Source organism: Chelonoidis abingdonii, chromosome 4 (genome assembly GCF_003597395.2).
Source record: "Chelonoidis abingdonii isolate Lonesome George chromosome 4, CheloAbing_2.0, whole genome shotgun sequence".
Taxonomy (NCBI): domain Eukaryota; kingdom Metazoa; phylum Chordata; order Testudines; family Testudinidae; genus Chelonoidis; species Chelonoidis abingdonii.
The window spans coordinates 7,383,821-7,401,157 of NC_133772.1; the positions used below are offsets into that span (position 1 = coordinate 7,383,821).

The 17,337-nt window shown below is 51.9% G+C and overlaps 1 protein-coding gene across 2 annotated transcripts; it reads right to left on the bottom strand.

Moving 5' to 3' along the window:
* Positions 1–1,508: 1,508 nt before the first annotated feature.
* Positions 1,509–11,640, bottom strand: SERPING1 (serpin family G member 1). Of its 2 annotated transcripts, none has more exons than XM_032775794.2 (8): positions 11,322–11,640; positions 10,758–10,813; positions 8,604–9,357; positions 6,623–6,760; positions 5,691–5,894; positions 5,196–5,338; positions 3,196–3,412; positions 1,509–2,488 (listed from the first exon to the last, which is right to left on the bottom strand). In XM_032775794.2, exons 2-8 carry the CDS (start codon positions 10,800–10,802, stop codon positions 2,238–2,240), a joined length of 1,752 nt encoding a protein of 583 aa, XP_032631685.1. In that variant the 5' UTR covers positions 10,803–10,813; positions 11,322–11,640; the 3' UTR covers positions 1,509–2,237. The 2 variants fall into 2 exon arrangements, with proteins under 2 accessions (XP_032631685.1, XP_032631684.1); XM_032775793.2 differs by having other exon boundaries at positions 8,604–9,360; positions 11,322–11,476.
* Positions 11,641–17,337: the final 5,697 nt, after the last annotated feature.

Consider the following 17,337-nt stretch of genomic DNA (forward strand, 5'->3'; position numbering starts at 1 on the left):
TGCCCTTTCCAAGTGGTTTGATGGCTGGGGAATGTTGTGATCTGCCAGGCATAGGGAGTGACCTGCAGCAAAATCCAGGTGTTCTATAGTTTGGTGACTCTTGGAGGGGCAACCTCCTGACATTTCATTCTCCCTCTCTCTCTTTTTGTTCTGCCCAGCAGCCACCAGCAGCACCGTACCCATCCTTCTGCGAAGTGGCCTGGCCCTTTGCTGGCACCGGGTGGAGGGAGATCACCACAGGGCCTCAGCTCTCCAAGGAGCTTCTGGAGTACTTGAAGCAACTGCAGTTCCCCTGTAGCTGAAGACACACTTTTGTGCAGTGTGTGTGTGTGCGTGTGTGTGCAAAAGGTGGGGGTAGAGGGTGAGTGTGTTTGTGCATTGCTCTGGGTGTGTATGTGCATGTGTGTGGAGGGACAGTTGAGACCGTGGGTCGAATTTTCCAACATGCCTGTATGATGAAGTCATTTCAGCTCCAGACTTTCATTGATTTCAACAGAAGTGAGATGCCCCCTTTGTGGCTCTGGGCCTAAGTCCCATCTCTGAAAGAGACAGACACAGGAGCTCAGTCCCACTGAGACCCTGGCTCCTGAGGGCCTGAATCACTTTTGAAGATAGGATTTAGGAGCCTGGGTCACTTGGACACTTTGGAGAAAGCAGCCAGTGCTCCAAGCCCAGCTGGAAACCAAAAGCACTTTTGAAGCGATGAATGTGGCTCACGAGAACAAGAGGAATACGCTCTCCTGCGCCCCTTGGTGCGTGACTGTGCATCTCTCCAACCATGCTACTAATAATTATATTTAATATCTATTGCCTCTCTCACCTTCCCACCGGGGTGTGGCCCCATGAGGTGGCTTTGGTGGTGAGTATATTTTTAAATAAAACACATCTTTTCTAGTCCTGCGACCATGGTATACCTGCAGCTCATCCCTTTGGCTCATTTGCATACAACACTCCGGCTGGCTGGCTGGATATACTGCAGCGGAATCTGCTCAGCCCTCCACTTGGCCAATCCAAGCGCTGCATGCTAATTTCCCTTACCTCTGAAGCGTACCACTGGAAGGTCAGGCCAACGGGTGGCGCCCCCAGCTGTCAAGCTACTATACCACCTGAAGGGTGGAGTGGGGCTGCCCCACTGGCTATGGTGCTAAATATGGGGATTCCTTAGGGCAAGAAGAGAGATGGAGTGGGGGGCAATGAGGGGCAGAGGGAGGCATCTGCGGGTGTTATGGGATCTCTCATGTACATGTATGTAGCTCATACTAGGATCTTGGCCTAGGAAATCCTTGAGTCAGGTCCCTCCAGGGGAATTCAGTGTGACAACCACTTGCGTGGGGGGTGACTAGATCTGGATAATGACCCCTCAAGGTGTTTCCCTTGTGCCCATACATTTACCACCCAGGGAGGTAACTGGACCAGAGGAATCACCTCCTCCACTCCATAATGTTTGCCCTCAGGCAGCCCTTCTAGCGGCAGGCACTCTGGAAAGTGAGAAGGAGAGGCCAGGAAGCCAAAGTTTTCAGAGTTTATTTACTGTTAGAAGAGGCAGCGGCTGCGGTGAGGGGGACAGAGTCGAGGGAGTGGGGAGAAGAGACCCCCCACAGCTCAGCTCTTCCCTGTACATTTCAGAAGATCCGAGCCTGGGATAGTCACAGGCTACACACAGTCAAGTGGGGAGAGGGAGGAACAAAGGGGCTGAGGGGAGAAGAGAGAGGGAGACAGAAGGAAAATCCGGAGAGAACAGACTGTGGCAATGAATGAGGTGTATTGGGAGATAGTTAGATAGAAGCTACGTATTAGGGATGCATGGATAGATAATAATAATCCCTAGCTCATCTACAGCCCTTTCCATCAGCAGATCTTTAGTGCTTTACAGAGCAGGTCAGGATCATTATCCCCATTTTGTGGATGGGGAAACTGAGGCATAGAGCTAGAACATCTCTTGATCTAGGACACCTAACAGCAGAACCTAGGTCTCAGAGACCCAGTCCACTGTGCTAACCACTAGGATATACTGCCTCCCAGGTCAGTCCCTTGATAGATGCTGTGTGGAATTGATAGCAAAGTAGAAGGGAGTGCATGGGGATGAATGGATGGTTATATACGGAGGGGGAGAGAGAGAGACAGATATTCCCCCCCACAAAGCGTCACAGCCAAGCAGCACTCCGCGGGCACCCTGTTCAGTGCCTGTGGCACCAGGGCATACCATGCAAGTGGCACTGGGCATGGAGAGGGTTGGTTCACACTCTGGGGTCGTTGACGTGGCCCATGAAGATGGGGAAGCCGTGGTCGTCATTCCACAGCACGAAGAGGAAGGGCTGCTGCACATCGAAGACCCAGGCAGTGCGGGCCACCGAAAAGGCCGTGGCAGCCGCGGCCTCCACCCCTTCCTCGTTCAGCTCCAGCATGGCTCGGTGCTGGGCATTCGTCACCAATAGATCTTCTGCCTCTGAGATGCCGCACAGGTTCGAATCATAGAAAATGCCATAGTCTGAAAAATAGGCAGAGAAGGGAGGAGGTAGGAACCACCCCTTAGTGCACGGGAGTCTGCCCCAGTCCTGGAGACCCTCCTCCAGGGTAGACACCAGTGCCAGAGATCAACCTTGGAGATGGGCCACTCAGAACCAGGAGAGCCCATAATATGTCCAGTGGTCTCATGGGACCAAGAGACATAGGACTGATCAGCTATGGGAATGGGTCATTCCAAACCAAGGAAGCCTGTGATGTGTCCAACAGTCAAATGAAGCCAATAGACATTGGTGTGATGGATCAGCCCTGGAGATGGGTCACTCAGAACCAGGTGTCATCATCCACCCAGCAGTCTCACATATCCATCAGACATGGGATAGATCGATCAAGGAAATGGGTCACTCAGAACCAGGGAGCTGCGGGGGGGTGGGGGCGGAGTATCCATGGTGTGTCCACTGGTCTCACAGATCCAATAGACACTGGTGTGGTGGATTAGCCATGGGAATGGGTCTCTCAGAAGCAGCGGTCTGATGCCACCCTTCAGGAAATGACAGCATTGCTCATCCATTCCCCTCCAGGAAGTGATGTCACAACTCAACACCCCTGCTCTGATGTCCCTTCCTGGCCAGAAGGGAGGGGGCTCTCTTGCCTCTTCCCCTCCCACCCCTCGTACCCCCCCAGCCCAGCCCCCACTGCCGCCATCCACCACCCGCCCAGCACCATCCTTACCCATCTTCCCCAAGATCTCCATGAGGTCCTGGGAGCTGTCCAGCTTCAACTTGGGCAGGCTCACCACGGTGGGCTTGAAGGGGACACCCATCAGCTTCTTCATCACCGCAGCGAAGGTCTCTTTGGTCAGCTTCTGCTCCACCTGGGCGAGCTGGGACACGTGCTGGGGCACGATGACTATGAGGCTCATGTTGTGGGACAGCTGCAGCCGGCCAACCTTGGGGGAATACGACACAAAGGCTTCTCTGTGCTGAGGGCCTGTCCTAAGCCCCAATCAAACGTCCCCTTCTCCCGTCCGTCCCTTCATGTGCCACAGCTGGGCCCTCATCACCCCATCCCCCTATTCTTAGAGTCCTTCCAATGGGACCTCCAAGCCACCCGTGGGCATGAAACAGCATCATACCACTGACTGCCGTCTTGGCAGCTGTGCCTACACCTACCCTGCACCACCAAGTGCAACCCCTGCGAGCCAGGGCACGGGTACATGATGTCTTTGCTGTCCCACTCTCCATCTCTGGGAACCATCCAGTTCTCACACATGCTTTTGTGTCCCCAAGTCCCGCCCCTGTCCCGTTCTTGGTCCCACCCACTCCCATGCCTGGGCAATTAGGGCTGAGCGACACTTTTTCATCAAACCATTTCCCCCCCGCCAAGGGAGCTGGCATTTTTCAACCACGTTTCCTCCAAAACTTCCTGCCAAATATATTTTTGGACAAAACAGTAGAAAATGAACATTTTCCATTAAATGGTTTCAGGTTTCAAAAGCCAAAAATGCATCTAACTCTTTTTTTAACTGAAAACCAATATTTTTTGCAAAAATCAAATTAAAAAAGTGTTTAAAACAAAAAAAACAACCCACTTATTTTTATGTAAAACTATTTTTTTTAACCAAAACCTGTTTTGTTCAAACCAAAAACCAATTCAGTTTCTTACTGAAATTTCCGCCCCAATAAACAACTGATTTCCTTTATAACAGAAAACTGATTTTTTTAACCAAAAAGCAATTAGAATGTTGTTTTTACTAAAAACATGTTTACTTTCTACCCAAAAACTAATTAAAAGGACAAAAAAGACTTCTTAAAGAAAACCAATTTAAAAACAAAAATTCTTGCCAGAAACCAATTTTCTTTCTAAACAAAACGCAGTTGTTTTAGAGCACTAAACTCATTTTTTTCTCTGCTAACAACTGATTTGCTTTTTAACCAAAAAAAATCTGATTTGCTGACAAATTAAAATGTGTTAGTTTCTCATTTAAAAAAGTCAAGGCCAAACAAACAAATGCCGCTGCGCCCCTGCCCCCCCCCCCAAATCTTTGAAAAATGTGTTGCCTGAAAATCATGAAGGAAACAACCATTTTTGGACTCTTGGTGTTCTGTGACCAGTTCAGCTTATAATGCTAGGGTCAGTTGGAAATGTGGGACAATAAAGACTTGCAGTTGTCATGCTGGCCATCTCTCTTAGGATCTTATCCCAGCACCCAATATCTGGGCGCCTTGCATGTAGAATCAATGCTCTACTGGAGAAAAAACTTCCCAGGCAATGACTGGACCCACACTCTGTGGAGCCACAGATATTGGATGCCATGAGTTGAAAGTCCTCAGCTTGAGATCCCCAGCTGCACCCTGAGCCTGCTATTTTGAGATCCTGGCTTCACTCAGATGAGATGGGAGGTGGGGAGGGGAGAGGAGTGTGGAGTGGGGGGCACAGGGGTAGGGTGACCAGATGTCCCATTTTTAAAGGGACAGTCCAGTTTTTTGGGACTTTTTCTTATATAGGCACCTATTACCCCCCCCACCCTGTCCCATTTTTTTCACAGTCGCTATCTGGTCACCCTACATAGGGGACATCATTAAGTGACATTATGGAGGAGGTGCGATGGGGTGGAAAACAAGGAGACAGTGGAGGGGAGAAGGAGGTGAAAGTGGAGTTGCCATTGGAAGGTGGGCAAGGCAGGGGCAAGAGGGGAGGTGATGTGGCACAGAGCACCCACGGGGGCTCACCTTGGCCTGCAGGCTGGGGTCATTGAAGAAGGCAAGCGGGTACTTCTTGCTGGTCATCATGGGCACCTGGATGGAGTCCTGGCCTGGGCGGTAGAACGTCTCATTCACTGTGTTCTTCACTTTAAAGGTCATCTTCCACTTGGCTAGAGGGCGAAAGGACAGGGAGATGTAGCCAGGGAGCACCCTCAATGCAGGGGTATCCCAGAGGAGTCCCTCGAGGGCAGGGGGCTTGAGGGGATGGGCAGCCTGGAGGAGTCCCTAGGGGCAGAGAGGTCCAGGTGGGCTCCCTGGGAGCTAGGATATCTCAGGGGACCGATCCCAGTGGGTGCACGTGTTGCAGGGGTGAGTCTAACAGGAGTGGCAGAGGGAGTGTGTCCCTGGAGACTCGGATATTGGGGGGGGGCAGGTCCAAGGGACCCAGGTTTCTGGAGGGAATGTAGTGGGGCAGGGGAGCCGGTCCTGGGCATGGCACGGTGCAATGCGCCCCTCCCTTACACTGGAAATAGACAGCGTTGAGCAGCACCAGCTGGACGTCAGGCTCCAGCTCCTTCAGCAGCCTCTTGATCTTGCCCTTGGTCACGTCTCTCACCCACTTGTTGATGAATCGCAGGTCCAGGGTCTCGTTGCCACTGAGCACATGGGGCCGGCTGTTGTAGAAGCGCAGCGACTGATTGCGGAAGGCTTCGTTCAGGGGCAGGCCTGCAAGCCGGGAAAGCAAGGGGATGAGGAATCCAATGCCACCCTGTGAAGCCCTCAAACTCCCTTCTGCCACCTGGGCAACACCAACCTCCCCTTACTCCTACCCCCTAACCATGTTGCAAACCCTCTTCTTGACCAAAGGAAATTAGACAACCCCTCCCCCCTCCTGGTGCCTCAGTTTCCCCATCTGTAAGCTCAGCCTCTCTGCTGAGCAGCATTAGATGTTGGGGCCCTGCAGGGGAAATCGTGAAGGGATAACTTGTTTATTTACACTATCTCCACCTGTCCTGGAATGGGGTGGTCACAAAGAGCACTCAGGCTAATCCCCTCTTTCAGAGATCCCAGTTCAGACTCCAACGCCCACTTCCCAGGAAGCAAGTCTGTCCCCAGAATTGACTCTAGTTACAGACATTAAGGCAGAGAGCAAAGCTTCTGCTGTTTATAACAGCTTCTCCCAAAAAGAAGCTGGATTACAAAACTAACAGCAACACAGCATGTCTCCAAAGCCTGAACACTTGCTTGCACGCTAAAAAAAGAGAAAAAAAAGCTTCTAAGACTCTGTGCAATAGTGCTGCCTTGAGACCCCTGCCATGACAATACATCCTTCCCTGAAGACGTGCTGGGGAGGGGGAGCTGGAAAGTGCTTTGAGATTCTCAGAGGGAAGAGCAAAGCACTGGCATTTCTCTGCTAACCTGAGTGCCAATGTGAAGCCCTCATGCCCACTCACCTTGGCGGAGGAAGAGCTCTGAGGCTGAGATCAAGGGCTGGGATTTGACGAGCCGCTGCAGTGAAGCGTGGACGCAGACAAGATCTGAGGGGTAGGAGAGGATGGACTCCAGCCGCTCTTTGGTTTCGCCCCGGGCCCCTGTGTGAGAAGAACAAGTTCTCAGATGGCAGGATGAGGATTGACAGGGCTGGGGAAAGGGGCAAGGGCGACTCCTGCAGGGAGACTGGCCTTGGATAATTCGGTATGTGGGTGGCACAGGGGGCTGGGCTGAAGACTCATCCCCATGGGATTGCCTGGTCTCTGGGGTTTCCTTGGTTGGCCGGGCCTCTCCTTCTCATCAGGGGCTCCCAATACCATACACAGTGGTTGTGCGTGTGCGAAATGGTCATGTCTGCGCATGCAATGGTAGTGTGCATAACGGTTGTGCATGAGACGATAGAGTGTGCACATAATGGTTGTGTGTGTGTATGCATGCATGATGGCTATTTGGGCCTGTGATGTTTGTGTGGACAGCGGACATGTCTGTGCGATGATTGTGTGTGTGTGTGTGTGAGAGAGAGAGAGATGGTGTGAAGGGTGTCTGACAGCTGGATGCGGGTGCGATGAGTTTGTATGTGATGCTGTGTGCATGCAATGTGTGTGTGTGTGTGAGACGGCTGTGGGTGTGATAGGTTTGACAGTGCACAATGGGGATGTGTGTGATGACTGTGTGTGCGCGCACACTGGTTGTGTGTGCTATGGTTATATGTGTTTGATGAGTGTGTGCGCGCCATGGGTGTTTACACATGATGGGTGTTTTTGTGGCGGCTGCTTGTGAGCATGTATGAGGGGTGTGTGTGTGCACTGTGCATGTGTATGACAGGTGTGTGTGTGCACTGTGTGTGTGACAGCTGTGTGTATGACGGTTGTGTGTGTCTGTAATGCGGGTGTGTGAGTGATGGATATTTGTGACAGCTGGGAGGATATGCATGCACAATGGGGGTGTAGATGTGACAGATGCATGTGCAGGCTGGGTGTGTGTATGATGGGTGTGTGTGTGTGCACGTGATGGGTATGTGTGTGACAGCTGTGGGTGTGCATGACGGGTGTATGTGTGACGGGTGAGTGTGATGTCTTTGACTGAGTATATGTGATAGGTGTATGTATGAGAGGTATGTGTGCAACATTTGTGGGTATGTGTGAGAGGTGTATGTATGATGTGTGTGTGTGTGAGCTATGGGTATGTGTTATGGGTGTATGTGTGAGAGGTGTGTGTGAAGGCTGCGTGTGTGTGTGACAGGTGTTTGTGTGACAGATGATGGTATACGTGGAAGGTGTGTGTGTGGCTGGTGTGTGTGCAACAGCTGTGGGTATGCATGATAGGTGTATGTATGGTGTGTGTACATGTATGAAGGCTGTGGATATGCGTGATGTATGAATGTGTGACAGGTGCGTGTGTGACAGCTCTGGGTATGTGTGATAGGTGTATGTGTGACAGGTGTGTGTGTGATACCTGTGGGTATGCGTGATGAGTGGATGTGTGAGAGGTATGTGTGTGAAGGTTGGGTGTATGCATGAAAGGTGTGTGTGAGATAGCTGTGGGTATGTGTGATAGGTATATGTATGATATGTGTGTGTGTGTGTGTGAGAGAGAGAGAGAGAGACAGCTGTGGGCATGTGTGATGTGTGTGTGTGAGAGGTGTGTGTGTGAAGGCTAGGTGTATGTGTGACAGGACTGCGTGTGTGACAAGTGTGGGTATGTATGATGGGTGTATGTGTGACAGATGTGGGTACTCGTGGTAGGTGTATGTGTGGCTGGTGTGTGTGCAACAGCTGTGGGTATGCATGATAGGTGTATGTACGACAGGCGTGTGTGTGTGTATGTGACAGCTGTGGGTAGGTGTGATGGGTGTATGTGTGACAGGTGTATGTGTGTGACAGCTGCATCTGCGTGTGCGATGACTGTGTGTGCGACTGCTGTGTATGTGTGCACTGCCCTTACCCAGCAAGAGGTGTGAGAGTGCCAGAGCCACACTGAAGGGCGAGAAGACCACGTTGGAGCCAGAGCCTTCCACCTTGGCCATTTTCGAATAGAAATTCAGTGCAAAATCAGTCAGCGCTATAGCCACCCTGGGGCTCTCCTCCTTGGAGTCATCCCCACAGCTTCCCCAGGGGTCACTGGGCGGGCACCGCTGCGGTGTTGTAACGGGCGCCGTAGTGGCCTGAGTGGTGGGTGCTGCAGTGGGCTCCTTGGTTGATTCCTTGGCCAACTCCTTTTCAAGCTTCTTGGCTGGTTCCTTGTCCGACTCCTCGTCAAGCCCCTTGTCCGGCTTCTTGGCCAATTCCTTGTCTAGCTTCTTGTCCAGCTCCATGGTACTCTGGATCTCTGATATATCTGGTCTCTCAGGGACCCCTCCAGGGCCACTCATGCCAGTAGCTCGATCAGCCTCCTCTTCTCCCTCTGTCACGCTGGAGGCAGCTTCGCAACCTGTGGACTCCTCTCCCGCTGGCCCTTCCTGCACCAGTCCCTGCTGGGTCTCCTGCCCCTCCCCCTCTCCCTCTCCCCCATCCTTCCCTCTCTTCCCTGAGGTTTGCTCGGGGCCTTCCCTGGTCTGTGGAGCTTCTTGACAAATCACAGCCTCCTGGGGGGTCCCATTGTTGGCCTCCTCATCTCCTGTGGAGTTGTGGGCAGCAGCTTGTTGGGGAACCTTGGAAGCAGGGCACTGTCTGTCCCCTTCTGCCCCATTCAGCCAATCCTGCTGTGCCAACACCATAGAGGAAAGAAGAAGGATCCATCAGATAAGCGAAATCCAAGGCCCAAGAGGTGTGATTGGATCTATTACCAACTAAGGGGTGATTCTCTGCCCTTACCCCTCAGGAACTGCCTGACTCTCCCCAGCTGGAGATTCAACTGAGTGGGGAAATCCCCAAGGGGTGGAGCTACAGGGAAATTCCTAGGAGGTGGAGTTTCCAGGAGGCAGAGCTGGGGTGGAGTTTCCAGGAGGTGGAGCTCTGGGGGAGTGGGTGTGGCCACAGCACACCACTCTGGTCAATATTCTTTGTTCAAAATGTTTTTTCAACAAAAAAATGGCTTTTTAATCAAAATGGCATTTCTGGTGTGTGTGTGTGGGGGAGGAATCTCCATTTTTGGATGACGGGGCAGTTAAAAACCCAATTTTTCAGTTTTCAGCCACCAAAAACTGAAAAATTTCAGGACTTAAGTGAAAAAGTTCAGTGAAAGCAAATATTTCTGTCCAACTGGCTAAAGTTTTTTGCTTTCCAGTTGCCAGAAACCAAAACATTTTCAGTCACCAAAAACCATCATTTCCCCCAGTTTTAGGTTTTTGCTGAAATAAATGAAACGTCAGAAAACATTACGGTTTTCAGCAATGAAAACAAGTAACACTCCCCTTAGGGGGAGAAATAGCTCACTGGTTTGAGCATTTGCCTGCTAAATCCCGGGGTGTGAGCTCAATCCTTGAGAGGGCCATTTGGGGCAAAAATCTGTCTGGGGGTTGGTCCTGCTTTGAGCAGGGGGTTGGACTAGATGACCTCCTGAGGTCCCTTCCAATCCTGATATTTTATGAAACATCTCAGGTGGAAAACTTTCAATAAACCCCCAAAATTTTGCCCAAGCAGGTGAAAATTTTGGCATTGCTAGTGCCTTAAAACCCCCTAGTTTTGGGAAACTGTTCTAGTTTTGGTGGACAAACATGGAATTTATTTTCCTTTTTTTTTTTTTGGTTAATAAAACCCCAAAAGGTTTTGCAGAAAAATATAGGCAAAAATGAAAGAAAATGGTTCTTTTTGCCAATTGTTTTGCAGGTTTAATAAATCAAACATCCTCCACATCCAGAACGCTGACCATCCCCAGATGGACACTTACCAGTTGGCATAGTTCAGAGCAACCCCCAGGCTGCTCCAGTCTGTGCCAGGATTGGGGCAGAGTTGGACAAAGACCCAGGATGCTATGCTGTGCCCACTGGCTCTGGCCCTGTAGTCTGAAGAGTGGGATTTGTGGCAATGGAGCTGGAGCTCAGCTCCTCTGTATCTCCAGCCCTAGGGTCCTTGGAGCATTCATCTCCAGCACTCAATGGGTTAAACTCCCCACTCCCCAGGAGGGACAAGGCTCCCCCAGCACGGAGGATTGACTCACGCCTGCGAAGGTCACCAACCACACCAGGATCAACCAGCTCTTCATGGCAACGAATCCTGCCAAAGCAATGCCCAGAAGTCAGTGAAAACCCTGCCCACCTTTGCCCTCTCCTGGCCCAGATGCTCTGGCTGGGGAAGGCTGCGACCCCCAGGTGCACCCCCTCCCACCGAAGTACAGTGCCCCCTCCTCAGCCTGCTGCGCACAATGCGTTCTCCATTGCACTCCCTCGGCTTCTGTCTGTCTGGCCACCCCCTCTGTGCCAGTCTGTCTGTCCTGCCTCTCTGTTCCTGAGTCTCCATGTCTGTCTGCTCACCTCCTCTGTGCCTGTCTGTCCCCCACATCTCTATGTCAGTCTGTCCATCCTCCCCGTCTGTCTCCCCCACCTCCCTGCCTGCCTGTCCTTCCACACCCTTTGTCTGTTGTTCCCCCATCTCCCTGCTTGTCTGTCTGTCCATCCCTTCTGTCTGTCTCCCCACTCTGTGCCTCTCTGAGTCTGTCTTTACCACTCTTCTGGGTCTGTCTGTCCCCCACCCTCCCCACTTGTCCGTGTGTCTGTCTGCGCACCTCTCTCTCTGCGTCTGTCTGTCTGCCTCCCCCTCTCTGTGTCAGACTCTGGGTCTTCCCATTCTGTCTCTTTCGCAATCACTTATCACATGGCCAGTGTGGATGCTAGGTTCACTCCCAGCAGCTCCCCACCCCTGTTGCTGAAAGGCAGGGGCTGAGAGGCTGAGCCAGGGAGTGGGAGGAACAGACACCAGATGCAGAACAGAGAGAGAGAAGTAAGGAGGGCTGACAAAGGTGAAAAAGGACTGCAATCTGCTCATATCCGAGCTCAGACCCAGAGCCCCACCTGCTCCCTGTGTTCCGGAGTGATCAGTGTCCAGACCTGAGCCCAGGCACTCAGGACACAGAGGGCGGTTGGGGGTGGAGCATGGGGTGGACGGGATGCACCCATTGGCTGGCTCCGGCCCCGGCCCGTTAAAAATTAAGGATGATTGATTCCTGGTGTGATTTCCCGTAAATCAGGGGGCAAGAGGGGTGGCCAGCAGCTCGTGCGGGGGAGGCACCGGGTTGATTATCCAACTCTGTCAAAGGTGCCAGCTGGAAACCAGGGCCTTGGACCCCTTCCCCCGAGTATAGCCCCCTCCTCCCACCCTGGGGCAGCAACTGGAGGCCAGAGGTTGCTGAGCTTGAAGTGCTTTCCATCATATACAGCAGGGGTGGGCAAACTTTTGGCCCCAGGGCTCCATTAGATACAGAAATTGTATGGAGGGCCAGGTAGGGAAGGCAGAAGGAGGCTATGCCTCCCCAAACAGCGAGGCGTGGTCTGGCCCCCATCCACTCTCCCCCCCGCTCCCCACACCTGACTGTCCCCAGGGCTCCCACATCCTATCCAGTACCCTCTGCTCTCCACCCCCTGACATCCCCTATCCAACCAGGGGCGGCTCTAGACATTTCGCTGCCCCAAGCACGGCATCATGCCACGGGGGGGGGGGGGGGGCGCTCTGCCGGTTGCTGGTCCCGCGGCTCTGGTGGACCTCCTACAGGCATGCCTGTGAAGGGTCCGCTGGACCTGCGGCTTTGGTGGAGCCACGGGACCAGTGGACCCTCTGCTCCGGGAGGTCCACTGAAGCTGCGGGACCAGTAGACCCTCCGCAGGCAGGCCGCCGTCACCGCCCCCGCGGCCGGCAGAGTGTCCCCTGCAGCATGCCGCCCCAAGCACGTGATTGGCGTGCTGGGGCCTGGAGCCGCTCCTGTATCCAACCCTCCTTGCTCTCCCCACCTGTTACCTGTGGGGTGGGGGAAAGCGGGGCTCCATCCTTTCCCTGTGCATGTCCCTGCTCATCTGGCTGCTCTCCCTGGCAGTTGGGCAGGGCTCGCTCCCTGTCTGGGCTTGGCTGCTGGGGACAGGGGCCAAGCACACTGGGGGTGGAAGGGGGCCCTGGCTTGCTCTGCCCCTGGCCCCGGCAACAGAGCCCAGGCCCCTTGACCACCGCCCTGCAACTCCCCCCGGAACTGCCCCTGCTCCCCGCCCCGACAGTGCTGCCCTGGAGCACCAGGTCTGGCAGTGCTATAGCTGGGCCAGCCCGCCAGAGCTGCAGCCCAGGTGCTGGGGGACTGTGACTGAGGGAGGTGGCGGGGAGGGGCCAGGGACTAGCCTCTGCTCCACTCACTGTGTTGGCAGGGAGTTGGGTTGGCTCCTCCGCAAGCCTGTCCTGACCCCGCTCCCTGGCAGGAGCTCAGGGGCCAGAGGGAAGGGTCCTGCAGGCCAGATGTGGCCCGTAGTTTACCCCCCTCTGATATACAGGGTTTGCAGTTTGGTTCAATAGCAATCAGCACCCCCTTTAAACAAATTGTTCCAGAGCCCCTGCTGGGGTCCCATCTGACAGTAACTGACAGTGTAAAACCCCTGCCTTGTTTACTGTCCCTGTTTGTTGCTGCTGGGATCCAAGCTCCATTCTTCTGATTAGGTCAGCAAGCCACAGCCACATATGAGTATTTCCGTGCAAGAGGCCCAATTCCCATCCCCCTCCCCTCACTCCCCTGTGTTCATTCTGGAAGTCCATGGGATTGCACTGGTGCAATGGGAATCAGGATTAGGCCCTGCTCTCGCATGGGTGAGTCCTTTCAAAGCAAGGGTCTGTGGATGGGGTGGGAATCTCTTCTGTGCCACCCCTGACACATTTCCCTCTTGTCCCATCTCTCTTCACTTCTCCAGAGCAGCTCAGGAGCCCAAGAGCAAAATGCTGAAGTAGTGTCACAAGAGCAGCTCCGTCCTTTCCAATCTGATTCCAGGGAATGTCATGGGACACAGAACCTTCCTACAAATTCCAGGCCCGGCCTGGTTCCGGTTCTCTGTGGAACGCCCCAAAGGTACATTGCTTGTAAACAAACAGCAGGCCCTCATTTGAGCTCGCTCCCAGCCCTGATCCAAAGGTGATAAGTTGGTGGGAAGGCTCTGGATCAGATCAGAGTCACTCCAAAGTGAATCTGGATTGAGCTCAGTATCCAGTCTGAGGCTGGATCCTGTCTCTGGGCCTCTCCTGGCATGACTGCTACTTTGACCCTAATGGAAATGCCCTGATTTTGATGGCCTTCCTTTCTGAAAACAGGGCCATTGTGACTCAGCCTCTGCTGCTTACAAACAGCTCAACAATGTAAGAACGGCATGAAAAGAAGCATGAGTGCAATAAGGACTCAGGCCTTCTTTAGACACAAAAGCTACAGCGGGTTAGCTATCCTGGATTGTTACAGGAGTGGATGCAGTAATACCTGTAAATACAGTTTATATCCACTCCTATAAAGGTGCTTATACCAGTATAGACTAGTACAAAGATGCATACACTGGGACAGCTATTCCTGTGCAGGAAGGGGAATAAACCACACTAGCATAAGCCACCTTTATACCAGTATGATGTCATTTACACTGCTGGCTGTGCTAGTATAACCATATCAGAAGAAAATCACACCCCTAACTGGCACAGTTATACCTGTGCAAACCCAACACGGTATGTACAGCAGATCTTGCTCAGAAGCGAAATGCTGATACATTAAACCTTGAACTCAAAGAGACCTGACATTTTTCTTTGCATCTTGAGATAGCTGAAGTGTAAGTCCCCTCACGTCCAGAGTTTTATCTGTACACCTGCCTGATGTCTGGTGAAACGCAGAAAGCCTCATCATAACGTACAAGTGCCCAATCTACACCAAATCATAGAATATCAAGGTTGGAAGGCACTTAGGAGGTCATCTAGTCCAACCCTGTGCTCAAAGCAGGACCAATCCCCAGATAGATTTTTGCCCCAGATCCCCAAAGTGCCCCCTCAAGGATTGAACTCACAGCCCGGAGTTGAGCTATCCCTCCCCCCAAATGACATACTGGTAGGGCCCAGAGTTGGAGGCAAGTGACAGCTGGAGCTTTCTGCCACCTGGGGAAGGCGGTCTGTGAAAGAGATGGAGTTGTCTTGGTCTTAGGTTGCACTCAGGTCCCCTTTTCTAGCTTTTCTCCAGGACCAAGAAGAGCAGAGACTTACTTTTTTCTTTAAATCAAAGTTGAGATTCTCAGCTAATCACAGGATTCTAGGAGCTGGAGATTTCAGAAATACACAAGGAGTCGTGAGAAAATCACAAGAGTTGGCAACACTGCTATGTGCCCTAGTCCAGAGAACAGTTAGCAGGAAGAAAAAGGACTGAGTGAGAGTGAGAGGAGAATGATGAGACATGGAAAGTAGAGGTATGTAAATGATGTGTGGAAGAGTGTCACCTCTCTGTCTCTCTGCGAATTTCTCAGAGAAGGTTGGAGTTTCCTCAAATACATTAGAATCCCCTGTAAATGGTTCTCAGGCCAGGAGGCTCCTTCAGGAGCAGTTTACCAAGGGTTAATATCTGAGTAGTTAGACTGGATATCTAAGACACATGATGTTAGGGTTTTGGCTCCCACTGGTGTGTGTGTTACAACTAGGGTGACCAGACAGCAAATGTGAAAAATCGGTACAGGGGCTGGGAGGTAACAGGAGCCTATATAAGAAGATGACCCAAAAATCGGGACATCTGGTCACACTAGTTACAACTGAGTTCCTCTCATCTTCTTGTCAATTGCTGGAAATGGGCTATTTTCATTACCACTACAAACAGTTCTTTTTCTCTCCTGCTGATAATAGCTCACCTTAACTGATCACTGTCCTTATAGTGTGTATGGTAACACCCATTGTTTCATGTTCTCTGTGTATATATATATCTTCCTACGTTATTTCGCACTGCAAATGCATCCCACGAAGTGGGCTGTAGCCCATGAAAAGCTATGCTCAGATAAATTGTTAGTCTCTAAAGGTGTCACATAGACTCGGCTGGTTCTTCCTCTCTGAGAAACTGCTGCCCATGGAGATCATCAGCAACAGTTGCGAAAATCCACTTGTTACCTGCACAATTCCTCGTTACGCACAGTCCTCTGAGGGCACCCACCTTTACCCCAGGTCCTAGCTCCAGTGAAAAGCACCTAACGCTACCCTCCATGGCGGGGAGACTCTTTCCTGGGGACTCAGAGCTTAATATTGCAGTTACAGGGTCTTTTACCAGTAAATAGATAATGTTTCACCCATAACCTCTTATTAACAATCACCAAAACCAGATGCCATCCGCTACAATGTACAGCGTTTTCACTCCAAGAGATGAACTTTTCTTGGGCCACGTCGAACAGGTCCTATCTGGGGGACTCCAGGTCTCCACGTGTCACTGGCAGAATGTGGGGTCTGGCTGTGTGAGCTTTGGGCTGTGTCCTGGAGTTGGGTCCCAAATAACTTCCTTTTGGACCCAGTTTATATAGTGAAATTTGGGTCCTTTTTAGCTATACCTTAACAATCATTATAGTAAAATTTACTAACCAATCCTAACATAGTGTAACAAATTCTTTAACCAAATCGTACCCCACCCCTTATCATTTACGCCAGCAAAATTATGTAACAGACAGAAAAGACCAGAGACCATGCCAGATAAAAATGGGGAGTGGCAGTGACAAACAATGAAGACACCTCAACTATTGATAAAAGATCGAGGGATGTGATACATTCCTCTCTATTCGGCATTGGTGAGGCCTCATCTGGAGCACTGTGTCCATTTGGCTCCACACTATCAAGGAGGATGTGGAAATTGGAAGATCCAGCGGAGGGCAACAAAAAGGATTAGGGGGCTTGAGCCAGGGCGGCGCTTCCATTTAGACGCCGAGGCAATGTGCTAGGGCGCCAGGATTACGTGGGTGGCGTTTTGTGCTGGAGGGGGCGGCAGCGGCTCGGTGGAGCTGCAGCAGTCATGCGTGCGACGTCGCCTGCTCGGCGGCCCGTGGAACCTCCGCAGCACGACTGCGGCAGCTACACTGGAGCTGCGGGACCAGCGCGCAGGGCGGCGAAATTGCCGTGCACCTAGGCCACTAAAACCCCTAGCGCCGGTCCTGGCTGGAGCACATGATTTATGAGGAGAAGCTGAGGGAACTGGGATTATTTAGTCTGCAGAAGAGAAGAGTGAGGGGAGATTTGATAGCAGACTTCAATTACGTGAAGGGGGTTCCAAAGAGGATGGAGCTCGGCTGTTCTCAGTGGTGGCAGATGACAGAACAAGGAGTGTGTGGGGGAGTTGCAGTGGGGGAGGCTTAGGTTGGATATTAGGAAAAACTATTTCACTAGGAGGGTGATGAACCACTGGAATGGGTTGCCTAGGGAGGTGGTGGAATCTCCTTCCTTAGAGGTTTTTAAGGTCAGGTTTGACAAAGCCTGGCTGGGATGATTTAGTTGGGGATTGGTCCTGCTTTGAGCAGGGGGTTGGACTAGATGACCTCCTGAGGTCTCTTCCAACCCTGATGTTCTATGATTCCTTGACAGATAGGATGCTATCAAACTAAGTTTTCTTTAGCCATCTTAAGATGTTTCTTTATCTGGTGATAGCAGGTCTCCTTCTTAACAGCCTGATATTACATTGCTTTAATGCAATTTAGATGGAATGTGAGGATGTGACTTCCTGCTTCTCACGTAATGGCTGCTGCTTGGCTGCTCTTTTAATCTGGCTGCAGACGAAGACCTTACCCTTACAC